Here is a 19864-nt window from a genome sequence, read left to right on the forward strand (position 1 = left end):
TGTTGATTCTCTGTAAATTGTTCATTTCCATGAGTATATTCTTCATTTCTGCCTGGCTCTTTCTTAAGCTGTTGAGCTACTCACTGAGTTTCTTGAGCATCCTTATACCTAGTGTTTTGAATTATGCATCTGATAGATTGCTTATCTCCATTTTGTTTAGTGCTTTTCCTGCAGTTTTGATCTTTTCTTTCACTTAGGCCATGTTTCTTTGTCTCCTCATTTTGACACCACTCCGTATGTTTGTTTCTGTGTATAAGGTAGAACCATTATGACTCCCTTTCTTGGTAGCATGGCCTGAAGGGCCCAGTGGCACAGCCTCCCCTATCACTGAGATTGGGTACTCTATGTGTGGCCTCCAAATGGGCTGAGTAGACCCTTTTTTTGGAGTTGAGCCTTGGTTACTGTTAGCAGATCAATGAGAGGGATTCACTCAGGCCAGTCAGCTGCAGGGACTGGCTGTGACCAGGGACAGGTGGTGGTGCTCCAAAGTGGTTTGTAGTTGTCTACTGGGTGTGTAGGCTCTGGGTGGTGCAGGTAAGGGTCAGCCACCACCTCTGTTCTGAGTGGGGCCATGCAGCATGAGCTACAAAGCAATCTGCAGATATCTGCTACTTGTGCTGAGCTTGGAGTGGGATCCCAGGAGGAGTGAAACTATAATCCAAAGCTGAGTGTTGTTAGTGCTGGGTCTGAGGCCACTTAGCCAGAGGTAGGAGGGCTGGGGGCTGGTCTGTTAATTTAGGTGGGGCAGAGCCTCAGGTAAATGCCAAGGCAGGGCAAACAGTATAAGACAGGTTGATGAGTCTCAGATATGTCTTGTGCCTGCATATTTTATGGTTCTGTGGTGGGGGCGGGCTCAGGAAAAGCACAATGGCCTCTACCTGCCTTTTTGTCTAGCAGAGAGCTGTCCTCTAGCTCTCACTCTGATGCCAGACACTTCTTTCCTGTATGCCACTGGTGCCCTTCAACTGCTACCCTGGTGGTGCTGGAGCTCAGAAGGAGTGGGTCTGAGCAAGTTCAGCTTGGGCACTTTAAAAGGAACCACCAGAGAGTCCAGTAGGTTGTTTTGTTGTTGATGTTGTTGTTGTTGTTTTTACCAACTCAAATCCTGCTTTTTTTTTTTAGACAGAAGTTGTGGAAGCTTATCTTCCTGGCACTGGAACCCTGGGTTTGAGGGCCTGGTATGGGGCTGAGACCCCTCACTCCTGAGATATTCTTGCCAAATTTTTATCCACAACACATGGGTGTGGAGACCCACCTGTTCTGTGTGTCCGTTTTTCTGCATCACCTACTCTTCTGGATTTAAATAGTTTCTTTAGTTCCGTAGTTATTAGACTTCCATTCAACTTAATTTCTGACAGTTCTGAGTGATCATTGGTCTGTAATTTAGTTGTAATTTTGATATTGTGTTGTAATTATGATTATGCGGGGAGGTGAGCTTTCTTTACCTACACCTCCTTCTTGACCAGAAGTCTCCTAAAATTTTCACTCTTTTAATTGAGCATTTTCCCAAAGTTTAATCCTCTTCTATGAAATATTTTAAACTATGAAACATTTATTTCAATTAATATTTCTCCTTTAAAACAAAATAGTACAGCTTTCATTTGGGATCGTTCTCCCCACACAGGTGTGATTTAATGGCCTCAAAATTCTGTGGTTTGATGACTGTCTACTAATGTTTTGTTGCTTTTTCTGTTTAACTCAGAGAGAAACATAAGCACTACATGGTGACCTTTCACTTTAGACCCATGGCAAAAATTTGTTTCAATGTTACCCTCTAGCAGTTGTTTTTTTTCTCATCTCTACTGACATGTCTTTCCCCTCTTATATTATTCTCACATCTCACTAATGTGTCATTCTAACCTGACTGTTGCTTCTCTGAATATCATTTGAATAATTTTCCAATTAAAGCTAATAAAACCAGTGACCAAACCTCTTGAATTTAGATTACTTATGATACCATTTGTTGTGGAAGAACAAGAAATTAATTTATGACTTGAAATTAATGCATATATTCTGATGAATTTAAGAGTATGATTATATCAATTTCATAAAATACTTTGGTCAGACTTCCAATAAGACATATTAAACTAAGTAGCAGATATGTCATCTCTTGCCAGCACAGCCACAGACTTACTCGATGAATAAAGAACACACAACAAAACAGTGAACAGACATTGTAATGTGGGGATTGGCCATATAAAACCTCAGACTCCCTGAATATCTTCACTAGTGGTTCTCTCTGTGTTCCTTCTGTGCTTTCTGCTTTAGCTTGATTCTTTCGAACTATACTTTACACCTAAAAGTTCTTTCTTGTTCATTTATCTTTATCCCTGAGTTAGTTCATAAAGCAATCCTGATACTGTCTGAGCATATCTATAAAGAGCTTGAAATTTAATAAATGTGTTCTATTGCCCCTAGAGATTCTACAAAAAGACAAAAACAACTGAGTTAGTTTCATGACTCCATTCAAAACAGATTCACTCATTCTTTCAAAATCTCATGTCAAATAATATTCATGGAGGAGCTGTAGTTTCTGCAAGGTGCAATTTCGGCTATCGCAGCTGGACGTCTACGCACCTTGAAGAGTCCCATGAACAGGTGTCGATGTCTGTGGTTTTCTCTAGTACGTCCTGCTATCTAGCACAGGAGCTAACCTGAGTCTTTAAGCCCATCACTTTTTTGGTGGTTTCCAAGATGCTGCTTCTATTTTTGTATTCAAATTTTGGCACTTTTTTCTTAAAGCTGTAACTCCAGATTTTATATAAGCTTTTATATGATTAGTAATTTATATTAAATTGATATTACCTTAGATTCACACATTTAAAAAATGAAATGTCTATTTTGCTGAGTTTGGAACTACTAATAGGCTCAGGAGGTTTGTAATTTGCCTCCTGGAAAACAATGACTTTTAAGCTGGGACTTGATTGATTGAACAGATTTCCAGAAAGTGGGGAAATGCTGTAATGAGAAGGAACAATTTGTGTGAAGTTGTTGAGTGTGAAATGCAAATAAATGGAGGAAAAATTGAGTTTGGCTGAAATATAATAACCAGGAGTGGCCCTAAGAGATTGGATATAAATAAGCAGGCCTCTGGTTTTACCACAACTTGGCTAAAGTAAAGATATTGCAAAGGTTAAAATAAGACAGTGACATGGTTGCGTTTCAATTTTATAAAAATCACTGGTTGAAGAATAATTTATAATTGATCAAAGAAATCTCATCACAATAGTAGATTGCTAAAATGTATTCCACTGGTTCAAAGGGAATTATTTGATAAATCATGTCTCAGTACTAGAATGTGTAAGCAAAAACAGACAATTCATTTTGGTCTCCCAAACGAGCACAGCAAACACGGGACTCCACAGTCTGGGGTGCTGTGTCTTTTATGATTTAGAACTCCCCTGTCTTCTCCTGTCTTCACTTTTTCCCTGGCCTTCCAGTCGCCCTACGTCACAGACATACTGAATCACTCCAATTCCCCGAACATGCTTTGATTGTTCCCATCTCTTTGCCTCTTCACATACCCACCACTGCTTTAATTTTCTTTCTACTGTCTTTTTCTTAATAACTTAGGTTCTCTCTCAGGTTTTTACCTGATCTTTGGGGACATTTGACAACCTTCTACAGTGATGGGCTAAACAACTCAGGTTCTTTATGAGGATGACATTCCATGTGACAAAATCAGTAACAATACGATAGAGGTTATTAGACTTGAGAACAGTGTCAGGAAATATTAAATATATATATTTTTTCTTTTATGTAAATAAGATAATTTATAATATTTTCCATCATCTAAAGCAGGGGTGTCCAAACTTTTGGCATCTCTGGACCACACTGGAACAAGAAGCATTGTCTTGGGTCACACATTAAGTACATTGTGACGTGTAATCACAATGAAATCTCATGTTTTAAGCAAATTTACGATTTTGTGTTGGACAGAATTCATAGTCATTTTGGGCCACCTGCTGCCCATACACCATGAGTTGGACACCACTGATATAAAGCATAGTATAATCTGTACTTTTCTATGAACACTTTTAAAATTCACACATTTAAATTTAATCTTTCCATTCCTTGTGCCATTTGTCAAAATCTTATTTCAGTGGAAATTAGGTACATTTTTTTTGGTAAGTTCTATAAATCACCCATTTTCTAGAACGGAAAACAAGTACTTTATTAATTTTATTTTTAGAACTATAGGCACATACTGGCCACCATGATATATTAAAGAAAATAATCAAATCTGACTTCAGAGAGCTTACATAATATTAAAGAGAAATACAAAACAACAAGGAAGAAAATGCAGAATTTTAATAGTGGTAGAGTGTGAATTGGCAAGGAAAGATAGAGGGATTAAGAATAGAAGTGACCATTTCTACCAGGTTGAAGTTGTTGAAATCTACCAAGATTTGGATGTTATTAATTGACCCAAATTAATGTGCATATTTAAAATTCAGAGATTCCTGTAGGAGACATGGGCACATTCTAATAAATAAAGATATGTTATATAAAACTTCAACTCACAATCTTGCATACTAGCCATATTTTAATGTAAACAAGTCTCAGACTTTTACCCCATGTACCAACATTTCTTAGTAATAAGGAACAAAAGCAGTCATACCACCTATTGTAAGCTCACTGACAACCCACTCACTGTACTGTAAGGCACTTTTATAAGGACCTCTCATGAAAAAGGTCACTGAAAGGCAGGCAGGCGATGGAGTATTCTGATAGCAGGATCTTTTGACAAGTCTTCTTTTGGGATCAAATTAAAGAGTTCTCCACTGACTGGGACACAAAAGATCAAACAGGGTTATGGATCCAGGGAGTTGCTTCAGAGATTTCCTACAGTGGGAGTTGTAAAATTCTTACATCTTATTATTCAAAGGAAAGGATACCTGAACATATATATCTCTGGGTAAGCCATATTGTGAATCAAAATCATAATCAGTATCACACGCTAATCAGCAAAACCTTAAAACACTTAGATAGGGATACTGGAAGCACTTTCATAGCCATCCATGGAATATGCACTATTGTTAAAGTATGACAAATATGAGATAATTTTGCCTAGGATACAGACTGTATCCTAGGCAAATAACATTAAATTTCCTGCAGAAAACAAAGTAAGGTCAGGAAACACTTTCTAGTAGAGACACAGCTGAATTAATTGATGAGAGACGAAGGAGCAGTAACCTAGCCTTTGCAGTGAAATGACACCTAAGGTAGAATGCATAATGACACAAGGAAGGAAAACATGTAATGCTGTGTCAGAAACTTCAAAATGTCTCCTAATATTCATGCACGCCTTTTCACATGACAATATAAACTCCAGTTGTTAGGTAGGCCCATGGTCACCTAAAATAAGAACATTTTTCAGCACCTTACCACTTAGGCATTGCCATGTGACTAAGTTTTGTCCAATGAAACATAAGAAGTGAGTTGTGATTCTTAGAAAATGAAATGTTAACGTCAGAGGATGTGCTCCACCCTCCACTTTTCTTTCATCCTGCTATTTGAGCTTTGGCTGTGAGAGCAAGGGCTACCTTAGGGCACCGGGACAAGAGGGTTTAGAGACAATTCTACTTTGTGGTTTTAGCATTACTGCACATTTTCCACATAAGAAGTATTGGCAACTTTTTTTCAACTGTCTTGTTAAGAATATTTGTAAATTAAAGCCCTGGCTGGCGTAGCTCAGTGGATTGAGCACGGGCTTGGAACCAAAGTGTCCCAGGTTCGATTCCCAGCCAGGGTACATTCCTGGGTTGCAGGCCATAACCCTCAGCAACCACACATTGATGTTTCTCTCTCTCTCTCTCTCTCTCTCCTCCCTCCCTTCCCTCTCTAGAAATAAATAAATAAAATCTTTTAAAAAAAGAATTTTTGTAAATTAAACAGCTTTGGAAGGTAGAAACACTGTCTTTGGGGCACAGAACAGATATGTTACTTGACCGGTATAATAATGTCTCCCTTCAGAGCAAATGTTGGGTAGGTTGTTGATACCCTCTTTTAAAGAATAAGTATTTCCTAAACCCAATGATCCTCAAAGGTGAGAAAAGCCTACTGAATGTGCAGCATTTACCTGAGTCTCTCTGTACTATCCTGGTGGGACTTGGTGGGCAGGCAAAAAGAAGCAATATGAACATGAAGCTAATACTGCCTATTGTGCTGTGAGTAATAAAGTCGTTTTTCTCTGAACCAGAGCTCTGGTGTCTACTTGCAGCATCTATGAAACTGTGGTAAGCTAATTTTTTAGCTTCCAGGCAGGGTTAAATTTCAGACTCTTCAAGTTCATGGCAAAGGGTCATACTTTACATATGATATAGTTAAAAGTGGGAAACAGCCTGGGTCTCAATGCCTTCAAAGCCACTTTACACACATTAGAACCCATATCCTAACTAATACAATATTTATTTCTTGCAACTGCTATTTTGTACTTATCAGAATAGTAAATATGTGACACTCACTTAGATGGGCACATGGCAACTAGATTTAAAAACACTGAGACCTGGTTGCTAAACATTAAGTAAAACTCATCTACATGCTGAATAAACACATATGTTAGGGGAAGTAGTAGGGAAGAAAGAATCCTGACATTCACAACAAAATTCTAGAAGAGTTTACTTAAGTCAGGAATACTTCTGATCTCCTGCCAGTATTTAGCTTGCAAGGGAATACTGGTGAATACGTGCAACAACTGAGCTATGACCTTGATGATTCTAAGAACAATTGGCTTTTTTTTTTTTGGTCCTTTTCTCATTGCCTCAGAATGAAATTTCAACTCGATCAGGAGACACAGCCCTCTTTATTGTCCATCTAATCTTTTCATTCTACCGGCTGCATCTCTCCTTTCCCCTCCTGCGCTACTGCCTCTTCCATCAATATGATGTACCTGCCACTCTTTATTTATCACCTGCTCTGACCTTTCGGGCCCCTTGTCTTTACTCATAACACTTTCCCTGTGTGTAATGCTTTCCCTTACTTCCTCACCTTTCAAATTTCTACTCATCTTTCAACATTAAGTTGAAATGTCGCATTTCCTTTCTCACTGTGAAACTGTCAGCTGTCACTCCCTGTGTTGTCAGGGCACAGATTCCTCTGCTCTTCAGACTCTCAACATCTAATCTGTAACTGTAGGCAAACAAAGCAAGGGAATCGATCTAAACTATAATTAAATAGATTGTGAGGGGAGATCAGAGAAGGTAACCTTTGGTAATTGCCCATGACGTTTTTTGAAAATTGTCCTCCAACATTTATTCCAACTGCTTAAATATATTGTTTATATCCCTGATTACTTTATAACTTCATAGTAATTATAGTATTAGTTATTATTGTTGATGTGATTTATTTTTACATTCTTAGTCATTTAGCAAATTTATATTTCAAAATAAGTAGATTATAGATAATGGTTAATACTGCATATTTGTAAAGTACACAAATTTCAAAATCTTTTTTAAATATTGAAGTATCCATTTCAACAATGGATCCATAAAGCAGTTCTAAAGAACACTAGTGTATCTTTCACATAAATTACAATTTTCTCATTTCTTTTGCACAGCTTGTTCCTGAGGAAAAATTTAGTATATTTATTCTTTTCAACTAATTTCCCCTAGTATTAAGCATTAATTTATATTCATTAAATTTACAATAATTTTAACACTACCTGCAGATTATCTAATACTATGAAGGACATTAAAAGGGATGTGTATCAAATAATAGAAACCACAGATAAGCTAGCTTAGGCTTTAGTAAGTAATTTATGAAATAACAGCTATGATACATATATCAAACATCTATTTTACAAAAGGAATTGTCATATGTTAGGTCACTGCTATTAAGACATTATACAAATTTTTCCCTGGTATAATCACTGTTATTATATTTTATTAGCAAGGGTTCACACAGAAGAGAGACTGAATGAATAGTGGTTTATAATATATGTAATTATGTTAAAGAATCAATGAGGGAATGTGAATTTTACAGGAACATTTAATTTCCAGATAAATGATTCTAATAGGCTCGATATTTGACTTCTGTAATGTAAGCAATATGTTTTATTAATTATTATTAAATTTTATAGACATTCAACTATAACTATATATTTGTATGTTAGCATTTTTAATAATTTCAGAAAAAGAAAATGTATGATATATTATTGCATAAAAATAATATACTATCAGCAATCCTGGATTCAGATAAAACAATACTATAATTTTTTAATAGGATGTTTTAAATTTATTTATTTTTAGAGAGGGAAGGGAGGGAGAAAGAGAGAGCTACATCCATGTGCAGTTGCTGGGGGTTATGGCCTGCAACCTGGGCATGTGCCCTGACTGGGAATTGAACCTGCAATGCTTTGGTTTGCAGCCTGTGCTCAATCCACTGAGCTACACCAGCCAGAGCACAATACTATAATTTATCACAGTAATATATATACATTCATAGAGCAACTTAAAGTCAATAATTCCTTTAAAACAATAGGCCAAAGAGGGGGATACTTTTCTTACACATAAACCATGTACTTCATATGAACATACCCAATAAGCAAAATTCCTCCAAAAAACTTAGTTAAATTTTAATAACACATCAAGATTATAGCACATTTCTTTTGAGTTAGATCTTCAGTTTAAATAAAACAACTAAATGAAGTTCAAATTTCATGAATTATTTAGGAAGATAAAGACTTTTGAGTGCCTTTGCAAGCAGAATTGTGCAATACTTGTCTTCAAATGCTCCTACTGGTTAATGCCAACACGTTGCAAGATTGAGAGCTGACAGACAACTTGTGAGTAACCAAGCAAACAGGGATATCTGTAAGCCTCACACTAGGGCAATCAAAAACATTTCGTCATGACAAGCATAAAGAGGAATATAAACAGCTTTTTAAAAAGTCTCCAGGCTTTGAATCAGTTTAACTATCATATTTTAGTTATTGAAAGATATTAGAATGCAAACATAAATAAAACCTGAATTATTTGATATGCTAAGCAATAATGTCCTCTTGTGTATTCATGTATAAATGGAAAAGTATAGAATTAAGTCTTTTTATCATTATATTAAGCATAATGTCCACTAGTAAGGCAAACATTTCATATCTAACCTTATTAAAACACAAGTTATATCACCCTTCTGCTCAAAAAATGTCTATGGCTTCCTGTTTTACTCGGAGTGAATGTCTGCAAATACTTATATGAGGTTCACCCTGCACCCCTCCTCTCACCTTGTCTGCCACACCACCCTCAATCTGCGTTCCAGCCACTCTGGCTCCTGTGCCACTCCTAGAACTTTGTGCTCACCTACTCCATCTCCCTTAAATCTTTTCCCACAGATATTTCTGAATTCACCTCTAACCACTAATATCTTCAAAAAAACATCATCTTCTCAGCAAGACATACGTTTTCTAATCATACATTTAAAATTGTTATAACAACACCTCCCCCTTACCAGTTGCACTCCTGCCCACAATTCCCTGTTCTGTGTCTGCAACACTTAGCATTTTATTAAGAAATATATATACTTATGTATGGTGTAAGCTGGTCGTCGACTTTCATATTTTTGCATGTAGCTGTCCAGATCTCCCAACAGCATTTGTTGAAGAGGCTATTATTTGTTACTCCGTTTTATGCTTCTGCCCCCTTTTTTGAATATTAATTGACCATAGAGACTTGGGTTTATGATGGGGGGGAAATATGTTACATTTACACAATGGAATACTACACAGTAGAAAGAAAAAAGGAGCTCCTACCCTTCGTGGCTGCATGGATGAATATGGAGAGCACAATGCTAAGTGAAATAAGCCAGGTGGTGAAAGGCAAATATTATATGATCTCACCTATAGGTGGGACCTAATCAACAAAACAAATAAGCAAGCAAAATATAACTAGAGGTATTGAAATAAAGAACAAACTGGTAGTAACCAGGGTGGAGGGAATAACTAGGAATAAAAAGGCAATGGTCACCAAGGAACTTGTATAAAGGACCCATGGACAAAGCCAAAAGTGGGAGGAGGATTGAGGGTAGGGGTGAGGATGGGTGGGGAGGAGGGAAGTGGTGGAGGGGGGGAATGGAGACAACTGTACTTAAAAAATAAAAAAATAATAAGACATAAATAAATTAAATAAAAAAGTAGTGTATATTTTTATTTTGTATATTATGTCTATCCCTTCCTCCAGAAGAATTAAGTGCAGATTTTTTCCTATTTTGTTCATGGATATGTTTGCAAAACTTTATAAAAGGCTTAAACATAAATCATAGCACCATAAATGTCCTAGAGGAAAAATAGGCAGGAAAGATTCAGATATCCCATGCAGCAATATTTTCACTGGTACATCCTCTAGGGCAAGGGACATAAAGGAAAGAATAAACAAATGGGACTACATCAAATTAAAAAGCTTCTGCACAACTAAAGAAAATGTCATCAAAATGGAAAGGGAACTAACCATATGGGAAAACATATTTGCCAATGATGTCTCAGACAAGGGTTTGATTTCCAAATATACATAAATAACTCGCATTACTCAAGCCAAGAAAATAAACAATCCAATTAAAAAATGGGCAAAGAACCTGAATAGACACTTCTCCAAAGAAGACATACAGAAGGCCCAGAGACATATGAAAAAATGCTCAGCATCACCAGCCATCAGAGAGATGCAAATTAAAACCACAATGAGATAATGCCTCACACCAGTCAGAATGGTCATCATTAATAAATCAACAAACAATAAATGCTGGCAAGGTTGTGGAGAAAAGTGGACGCTAGTGCACTGTTGGTGGGAATGCAGACTGCTGCAACCACTGTGGGAAGCAGTATGGAATTTCCTCATAAATTAAAAATGGAGCCCTGGTTGGTGTAGCTTCATGGATTGAGCATAGGCTGTGAACCAAAGAGTCACCAGTTCAATTCCCAGTCAGGGCACATGCTTGGGATGTGGGCCAGATCCCCCCCCCCTTCCAGGGGGTGCATGAGAGGCAACCACACACTGATGTTTCTGTCACTCTCTTTCTCTGTTCCCCTCTGTCTAAAAATAAATAAATAAAATCATTTAAAAAATTAAAAATGGAACTGCCTTTTGATCCAGCAATGCCACTGTTGGGATCATACTCTTTGAATCCTGGAACACCAATCCAAAAGAAACTATGCACCCAGTGTTCATAGCAGCATTATGTACAATAGCCAAGTGCTGGAAACAGCCTAAGTGCCCATCAGTAAGCGAGTGAATCAAAAAAATGTGGTATATTTACATAATGGATTACTATGCAGCAGGAGGAAAGAAGGAACTCCTACCCTTCACAACAGCATGGATTGAACTGGAGAGCATTATGCTAAGTGAAATAAGCCAAGCAGCAAAAGATAAATACCACATTGTCTGACCTATAAGTGGAACTTAATGAACGAAACAAACAAACAAGCAAAATAGAACCAGAGGCATGGAAACAAGGAACAGACTGACAGACACCAGAGGGGAGTGGGGAAAGGAATAAGGGGGAAAAGAAGGGGAAGAGTCTAGTTAAAAAACAAGTGTAAGTGACCCATGGACATGGACAACATGGCGGGGATGGACTGTGGGAGGGGGAAGGTGGAGTATGGGAGAACAATGGGGAAAAAATGGGACAGCTATAATTGAACAACAATAAAAAAACCCTTCAGATAATGTGCTACAAAGTAGGCATTCAAGAATATATTTTGAATGAATGACTAAATAAATGCAACTCTACCTCAGTGTGGTGAAATTTCATGGCTATGATCAAAGAGACAAATCTATTTTATTAGAAATAGAGTATTTCCAATGATTTAAGTAATGTTAAAGCTTTAGTACTTATTTTCCTGGCATACCTTTGTAGCATACTTTTCATTAGGAATGTAGCATACTTTTCATTAGGAAAATGAGTGTACTAGTAAGTTTCAGCAATATTCAATCAGACTAACATCTCTGCACCCTCTTTTCCTGTAAAGTCTTGTTTATCTATGTGACACATTTGTTACAGTGTAAGCACAGATTAAGGAAGTTGATCTATGACAATACTTATTTACATATTTCATTTATTCAGCATCCTAAAATGTGGGGACAGAATGAATACAAGAAGTGGGCATGATTTATTTGCTAGTGCAAATCAACTGCTGATCAAATAAGATCATCAGTTTTCTTTTGATTGTGGCCATTTTCAAAAACAATTAGAAGTACATGTATCTTATTTTATATTTTAAGTAGATTTCTCAATATTTTTAAAATTAATGTTAACATATTTAATTAAGTCATAAGCAGTTTAAAGCTAAGTAACATTCTAGAAATAATGTAGGAAATTGTAGTTGTTTTAATTTTATCTGGTGTACTGCATATTAGAATGATGTGAACTCTCGGCATACACAGTTACTTAGAGAGTACCTTTAACAAAAATTTCCATGTGAAGTAATGTACTTCAAATATATTTGAAGCTCACACTGTAATTAAAATTTATTTTTAAAGGATTTTTCTACGTTTTGTCATCCATACTATATGATTAAATCATGTTTTTCCAATTTTGTTTTTTAGGTTGTATTCGGTTGGAGGTCGTGACGGAAGCTCATGTTTGAGTTCAATGGAGTATTATGATCCTCATACAAATAAGTGGAACATGTGTGCTCCAATGTGTAAGAGAAGAGGTGGTGTTGGAGTAGCCACATGTGATGGTTTTCTTTATGCAGTAGGAGGTCATGATGCTCCTGCCTCAAATCACTGTTCCCGGCTCCTAGATTATGTGGAACGGTAAGACCTCAAGGGCACTGCTACAGTGATAGATACAGTGCAAGTTACACTGATGCCTAATTGTAAAGATCATATAATTTAGAAAAGGTAAATTCAACTCCTACAGCTGCTCCTCTCTTATGCTCTTTCTCTCTCACACACACACACTTTCCTTATTTTATTTTCCCTTCCTTTCCGTCTTTTCCTTTTTTGTTTCTTCAACTAATATATATATAAAGCCCTTCATGTTTTCACAGAATCCTAAAGTGATTTTTAAATTTCTTTTGAATATGTTTTAAAAGTTGGTTATGATACAATTGTAAGTAATTTATTAAATTAATGGATGTTAATTCTTTTTTTGAAATGACTTTATTTGTGCTATTTCATGCTGTCATGCTTGTGCTATTACTCCCTTCAAACTCTCAAAGATGAATATGGACTTATTTGTTTTATGCCATACATTTCTCAATGAAAGACAGATTATTAGAACTGCATAATTTATAATTATGTTGTATGGGGAAAATACAAGTTTTCTTGTAACTCTTCTAAAATGGCCAGATGCATAGAAACTTAAGTGGGAATGCACCATGGCTTCAGTTTGGTTCAACAACCCCAACATTTTCTGGCATGGTTATACCTAAGTTCTCTTCCATGACTGTGCATCACTTAGAAGTATTGTATCATGTGCAGTAAGAATTTGAGAGTTAGAAAAGCTCATGATGATATCTCCTATTGGGTAAGGATGCATGATGATATATGGGGAAGTGAGAAGAGGGAATATTGAGGTTAATGTTTTAATGAACTGAGATAAATATTTCTATTGTAACAAGTAACTTCAAAACTCAGTGACTTAGTACCATGATGCTTTTTTTCCTTTTTACTGAATTTATTGGGATGACACTAATTAACAAAAATTATAGATGTTTCTGATATACAATTCCAAAACATATCATCTGAACATTATATCGTGTGTTCACTATCCAAGTCAAGTCTCTACCCTTCACCATTTACCCTCCTATACCCTTCTCCATGTCCATGACAATTCCATGATATCACTACCAGGAAACCCAAGATGACAGATAAGCTACAATATGAGCACTACTGTTCTCCATGAAGAAAGTGGAAAAAAAGCTGGAATAGTACATTGTTATCTAGTTCTTAAAAATTCCACCTGCAAGTAATTTAATTCTCTTTCATTCAGACTTTGATATGATATACAGGCACATGGCCACAGAAAGCATTATGAGGGTGGGAAAACAGTATCCTGAATTATACCTGGAAGAACAAAACATTTAGTGGATTACACTGATGACCAAAACAATTTTTCACTTGATATTAAAAAATAAACACATCCTTGATACTCATGGTTATAAGTGGGAGAAAGGTAGCAAACTATTTTGTAATATTAATTCTTAATGATATATGATTATTTTTACTGAGGATAAGGCCAATGGCAAGAGTTAACTTTTAGTGAACAGGTTCTTTTCAAACTTAAGCTACTTTTTGGATAAAATGCAGAAACATATTTTACTATATTTCTACTTGTATACTTTTAGAATCTCAAACTTGCAATCATTATTTTTAAATATTGTTAGTAGACTGACAGCTTATTTACATTTTTCATGGCTAAATTCTTGGAGAAATGACAGAGAAGATAAATATAATGAGACTCCTACTTTTACCGTGAATACCTTATATAAGTATTACTAATGAAATGATAGTTCATATGCATATTCTCTTCTAACTTTACTGTATAATGTATTGAAATGTTGTTTGTGAACAGAGACATAAATAATTCAGTCTAGAAATACATTTATGGTGTAAAATTAGATTTAAATAAGCATAACTATTTTAAATTACTGGAGTGCAGTGGGTATAAGCAGCTTAGGTAATGCAGAAGCGCACGTCATTACCATGGATCTTATTTGAGCTCATAGTATATGTGAGATTAATAGCATTTTGTACTTTCTATAACATATATTCAAATTGATAATTTCACATGTACATCATCAATAAATCAAGATACATAACGGTACCTCTATAGAATTATTTTGCACACATCATGTATAGAATGTTTTTATTACATAATCATAGGCAAACAAATTATTAAGAAGAGCAAGAAATAGTGTGCAATGCTGTGTTTTAAAGATAAGCAGATGGCTAAGATAGGTAGATGGACATGTTTTATTGTAATAATAATTCTTATAGAAATGTAAAGTGTTACATAATGGTGGTGTTAAAGTAGTTATATAATATTTATGAAGAAATGTGAAGAGTCAGGTTGTTTTAAACACAAATAACATTGGCACTTCAAATCAAAACAAGTAATAAGAGAGGTACTTTAGAATAGTTGATGAAACAATGAGAACTAATTTTGTAGCCAAGTCTCACTGTACTGATGGCATCTTAAGGGACAAAATAATATCTGAAATATGCTGTATGTAGGTTCTAGCAAATTTAGGCTCAGAAAGTGCAATCCATTAGGAAAAGCACATTCATCCATTTGCTTATTCAATAAATACTGTTTCACATGTATTTTTCACTGTGCTACATAGAGCTTAAAAGGTATTGAAAGGAAAAGACAAATAAATCAGAATATTTTAAGATCACAAACAAAACTAGAAACCAGATCATGGATCAGAAAATATGCTGAAATGCATCAATCCCACTGCTGGATAATAATGTAGCAGGACCACTTTTACTCAACTCTGCGTCCCAGTATTGAGGCCTAGTAGGAGAGGGGTGTCAAGGTAATAGGAACCTCCTACGCCTGCCTTTGTGATATCTGCTCTTGCTTCCTCCAGTCTTTTAGAGTAGCCAGAGGCAACTTTCTACAATGCAGATTTTATCTGAAAGCAAAATAATTTGTATCAGTGCCAATTCTCAATCTTATAATAAAAATTATTTATTTTACATTAAATTTTTACTAAACTATCTTCTTTTTCCTGATACTCATCAAGATTAGCTCATTTTTGCCTATATTCCTCTACTTGGCACAATTTCTGGCACCGAGCAAGCTCTCAATGGGCATTTATTAAATCAGTCAGACACTAAGAAAAATAGGCCTTACAGTTCTCACAAGGAAAAGCCTGTTGAGAGATACTGTAAACAGATAGTTATTTAGATTACTAGATAGATGGATAGATAGATAATTGATTGATAAGACAGACAAGATAGATAAATTGATAAATTAGATAGAAAAATAGATAGATAAGATAGATACATTGATTGTTTGTGGGCTACCTGGGCTCAGGTAGGCTATTCTACTCCACATGTTGTTACCTGATGCTGCAGCCATCTTGGAGCTCAGCAGGTGTGGAATACTTAAGATGGTCCCCTTACAAAGCTGACAGGGTTTGCTACCATTGGAGAGCTTAGCCAAGGCTTTAACCAGAGCACCATGGTACTCATCTACTGGACTCTTTGTAGCTTGGACATCCCATCAAATGGAGGTACAAGGTGAGTAAGTCCAAGAAGAGGTGGCACAAAAATGATAAACATCCAATGTGATGACTCATCAAACCTCCTCTCGCATCATACCTGCTGAAGGTGCAGTGACCCATATGCTAGTCACAGTGAGCAGGGAGCGGAACTTCTCAAAGACATTACACTAAGGGGCTTGCTTCATTAGTTGGAAACCAGCAAAGTAGCAATCGATAATTATTGTTTATATTTTACTTTATTTTATTTTTATGAGCAAATCCAAATTTATTTTAACACTATGTTATTTTCAATTTTTCACCTTGAAACCAGATACATCTGCATCTATATTTCATCTTACAGCTTTCCTTCTTATCAGTTAACTCTTGAATATATGTAGTCAATCATTTGGCAAATAATGTAAAAATGCTTATTTCCTTCAACTCTTTTCTTGTGGGAAGTTTATGAGATCATGTGACCTGAATCTTTTCTCAGCCTTAGGGAAACCAGCCCCACAGATGTGATTTGCAGCCAACCCCCTTTTACAGGTTTCACCGACCTTGTGGGCCCATTTTGCGGGTAGAAACATGAGCACCAAAAGACATCCGGGTCTACTAATCATAATACTGAGTGAAGAATCCCTAAGGCTTCTCCAGCCAGGCCCATGAAGGCAGATAAGCCATGCAGATCTGTGGTAGTGCAAAAGCTGGGTCCATTAAACAAGTTATTAAGAAAATGGTAAACTTCCATATATTTATGGTTTATAGAACCAACTTTCTTCTAAGATAATTCAAATAATTAAATTTTAGGGTAGATAATCATATGCTTGAAATGGAAATGATTTTCTTTCCTCATTTTAGTTTATTACATATAACTTTTGGGGAAAAAATAAGTAATTGTAGTTCAGTATTGATTACCATTATAGATGATATTTTTCGGCAATATGGGATATTTACCAAAATTTACAATTTCTGGTCATAAAATAAACACCAACAAATTTCAAAAGCTTGGAATCTCATAGAACATGTTATGATCAAAGTAGAATTTACCCAGAAATAAATAACAAAGATAATTTTTTAAAATACTCAATTATTTGAAATTAGGCAATATGCTTCTAAATAACACATAGCTCAAATTAGGAAATATTTTGAACTGAAGATAATGAAAATATGATATACCAAACTCTATGGAATGTAGCTAAAAAAATTCTTACAGAGAAATATACAGACCTAATTTCATGTATTTAACAAATTAAAAAGCTGAAATGCCAAAATTTCAGCTTCCATCTCAAGAAATTATAATAATTATAACAAAAAAGAAAAGAAATATGGTAGTGAAATAATGATAAAAACATATTAATAACACAGAAAAATAAAACATGTTAGAGAGAGAATTTAAAAGAAGCCCAAGGTGTTTCTCTGAACATTTGCAATAAAATTAATAAACTACATACTAAATTGTCAAGAAAAAAAGAGAAAAAATACCTTTATAAGAAATAAAAAGTAGGTCACTGTATATCCTGTAGACTGTATAATGAGATTATTTGAATATGTTTATACCATTATTGGAATTGTTAGCTGAAATGAACAGATTTATAAAAAATACAACTATATAAATATTATACAGGAAAAAACAAGAGAAAGAAAAATAATGCCAGCTAACCTTCTCAGAACATGGATGCAAATATCTGAAAGATATATTAGCAAATCAGACTTATATATAAATCAAAAAGAGTATATCTCAACAAATTTGAATTTATTGCAGAAATATGTTTGATTTAATATAGAAAAGTTAACCAATGTAACTCAACATGGTAATAAAATAAACATCTGAATAGATGCAAAAGTAAAGATAAAAAATAAACACCCATTATAATAAAAAATCTCACCAAATTTGGAAGAGAAAGTAGTACAAAAATTGATAGATATTGAAATACTTTGTTTTGAAATTTTTATTAGAATGAGGAAAAACATGACTCCTGATACCACTGTTCTTCAACATTTTAATAGAGTAACTAGCCAATGATAAGTCAACAAAAGGAAAAAAATAATAATTACAAAGGAATAAATAAAACTTTCAGTGTTCAAATTTGCATGGCATATATCTAGTGATAATTTAATTAGAATTTAAGTAGAAATTATCTGAGCCCTGGCTGGTGTAGCTCAGTGGATTGAGCGAGGGCTATGAACCAAAGGATGCCAGTTCTGTTCCCAGTTGGGGCACATGCCTGGGTTGCAGGCCAGGTTCCCAGTGGAGGCCACGTGAGAGGCAACCACTCACTGATGTTTCTCTCCCTCTCTTTCTCCCTCCCTTCTCCTCTCTCTAAAAATGAATAAATAAAACCTTTAAAAAAAGAAATTATTTGAATTAATAAGTGAATTGCTAAGGTTGCTGTATACTTAGTCAATACATACAGTTAATTGTATTTCTACATGTAAGCAATAAATGACAAAATAAACACATAAAACTACTATTAAAATAGTTTTAAAATCTCTAGCCATAAATTTCTCAATATTTATGCAATGTCACTAAAGAGAAAATAAAACATTTTGAGAAAAGCTTAAAAAGTCCTAAGTAAATGGAGAGGAATGACCTTTTTATGGCTTAGAAGACTGAAAATTATAAAAAACACAAATTCTGCTCTAAATTGATTTATGGGTAAAATGCAGTCCTTATTAAATTAAAAACACTTGTGGATTGTGATCCTCAATGTATATACATGAAAAACTTGGTCTTATAATTTAGATAAAAATGGAAGCAACCCTAAATCCCAAGATAGCTTTGAAGAAGAAATAGAAATTAATATTAATTATTAAGTTATTTTAACTGATAATCTCACAATACTTGGTAAGATGTCAGTTTTATTTACAGAAAAAAACAAAATTATTTGTTTTGACAACTTGTCACTTGTAATTCACAGATAATTTACTAAGATCAACTCAATTATAGATTGTAAATTCATTTATGAGAAATCTAAAAACTCTTTCAGAGCTGTTTCATTTTTTTTCCTTTTTTCTTTCTTTGTTTCCTTATTTGTGTTGTTTTATAGTAAAACATACCTGGCTACAAAGCATTTCTTGTTTTTTAATTTGCTTTCCAGAAGAATATTGCCTATATGAATTTAGAAAAATGGACATTTTTAATTCTATTTGCTATCAAATAATGTTTTTATATTTAAAGCAATTTCTTTTAAATATTTTAAGATTCTTACCCTTAAGCTATAGAAATGACCATGCTTGAAAATAAATGGTACCTTAAAAACTTCCATAGGCTTTTCAATGACCAACTAACTTTTGTTCTGTGACTACCATATAACTTCAGCAAGTTTTCACTTCACAGCCAATTTTAGCCACCATTTATGTACTGATGCTTCTCTTGCCTGAGGGCTATAAACTTTAATTGAGTCCCTGATACAGAACTTACACTCTGACCGTGAAGACCAAGGTGAAATGTAGGAAATAACACTGCTTTGTGCTGATGGCAACTCTAAGAGCCAAGGTTCAGTGGGGCCCTGAATACCTGTTGCTGTGCCAATTTCTAACCTCTCCTCTGTGCTGTTTTCAGTGGAATAGGGTCCAAGGAAGAGCCAACATAGCTTCTGATAAAAATTCATAAAGGGCTCCTTTGGAAATTCTCTTTCCCCTGTGAATGTGGCCCAACAAGGGGGTGACTCTGGCCTTACTGTTCTGTGAAGTTTGCAATCCTGCAGGTGAGGGATGGGC

General features: G+C 35.1%; 1 protein-coding gene across 1 annotated transcript in view; it reads left to right on the forward strand.

Moving 5' to 3' along the window:
• KLHL1 (kelch like family member 1) overlaps positions 1 to 19864 on the forward strand; it is a 325875-nt gene that overhangs the window by 297791 nt on the left and 8220 nt on the right. Inside the window, exon 9 of the mRNA XM_028526633.2 lies at positions 12531 to 12743. Within this exon, the coding sequence (XP_028382434.1) occupies positions 12531 to 12743 (213 nt within the window). The remainder of the gene's footprint in view (positions 1 to 12530; positions 12744 to 19864) is intronic.

Source organism: Phyllostomus discolor, chromosome 11 (genome assembly GCF_004126475.2).
Source record: "Phyllostomus discolor isolate MPI-MPIP mPhyDis1 chromosome 11, mPhyDis1.pri.v3, whole genome shotgun sequence".
NCBI lineage: Eukaryota > Metazoa > Chordata > Mammalia > Chiroptera > Phyllostomidae > Phyllostomus > Phyllostomus discolor.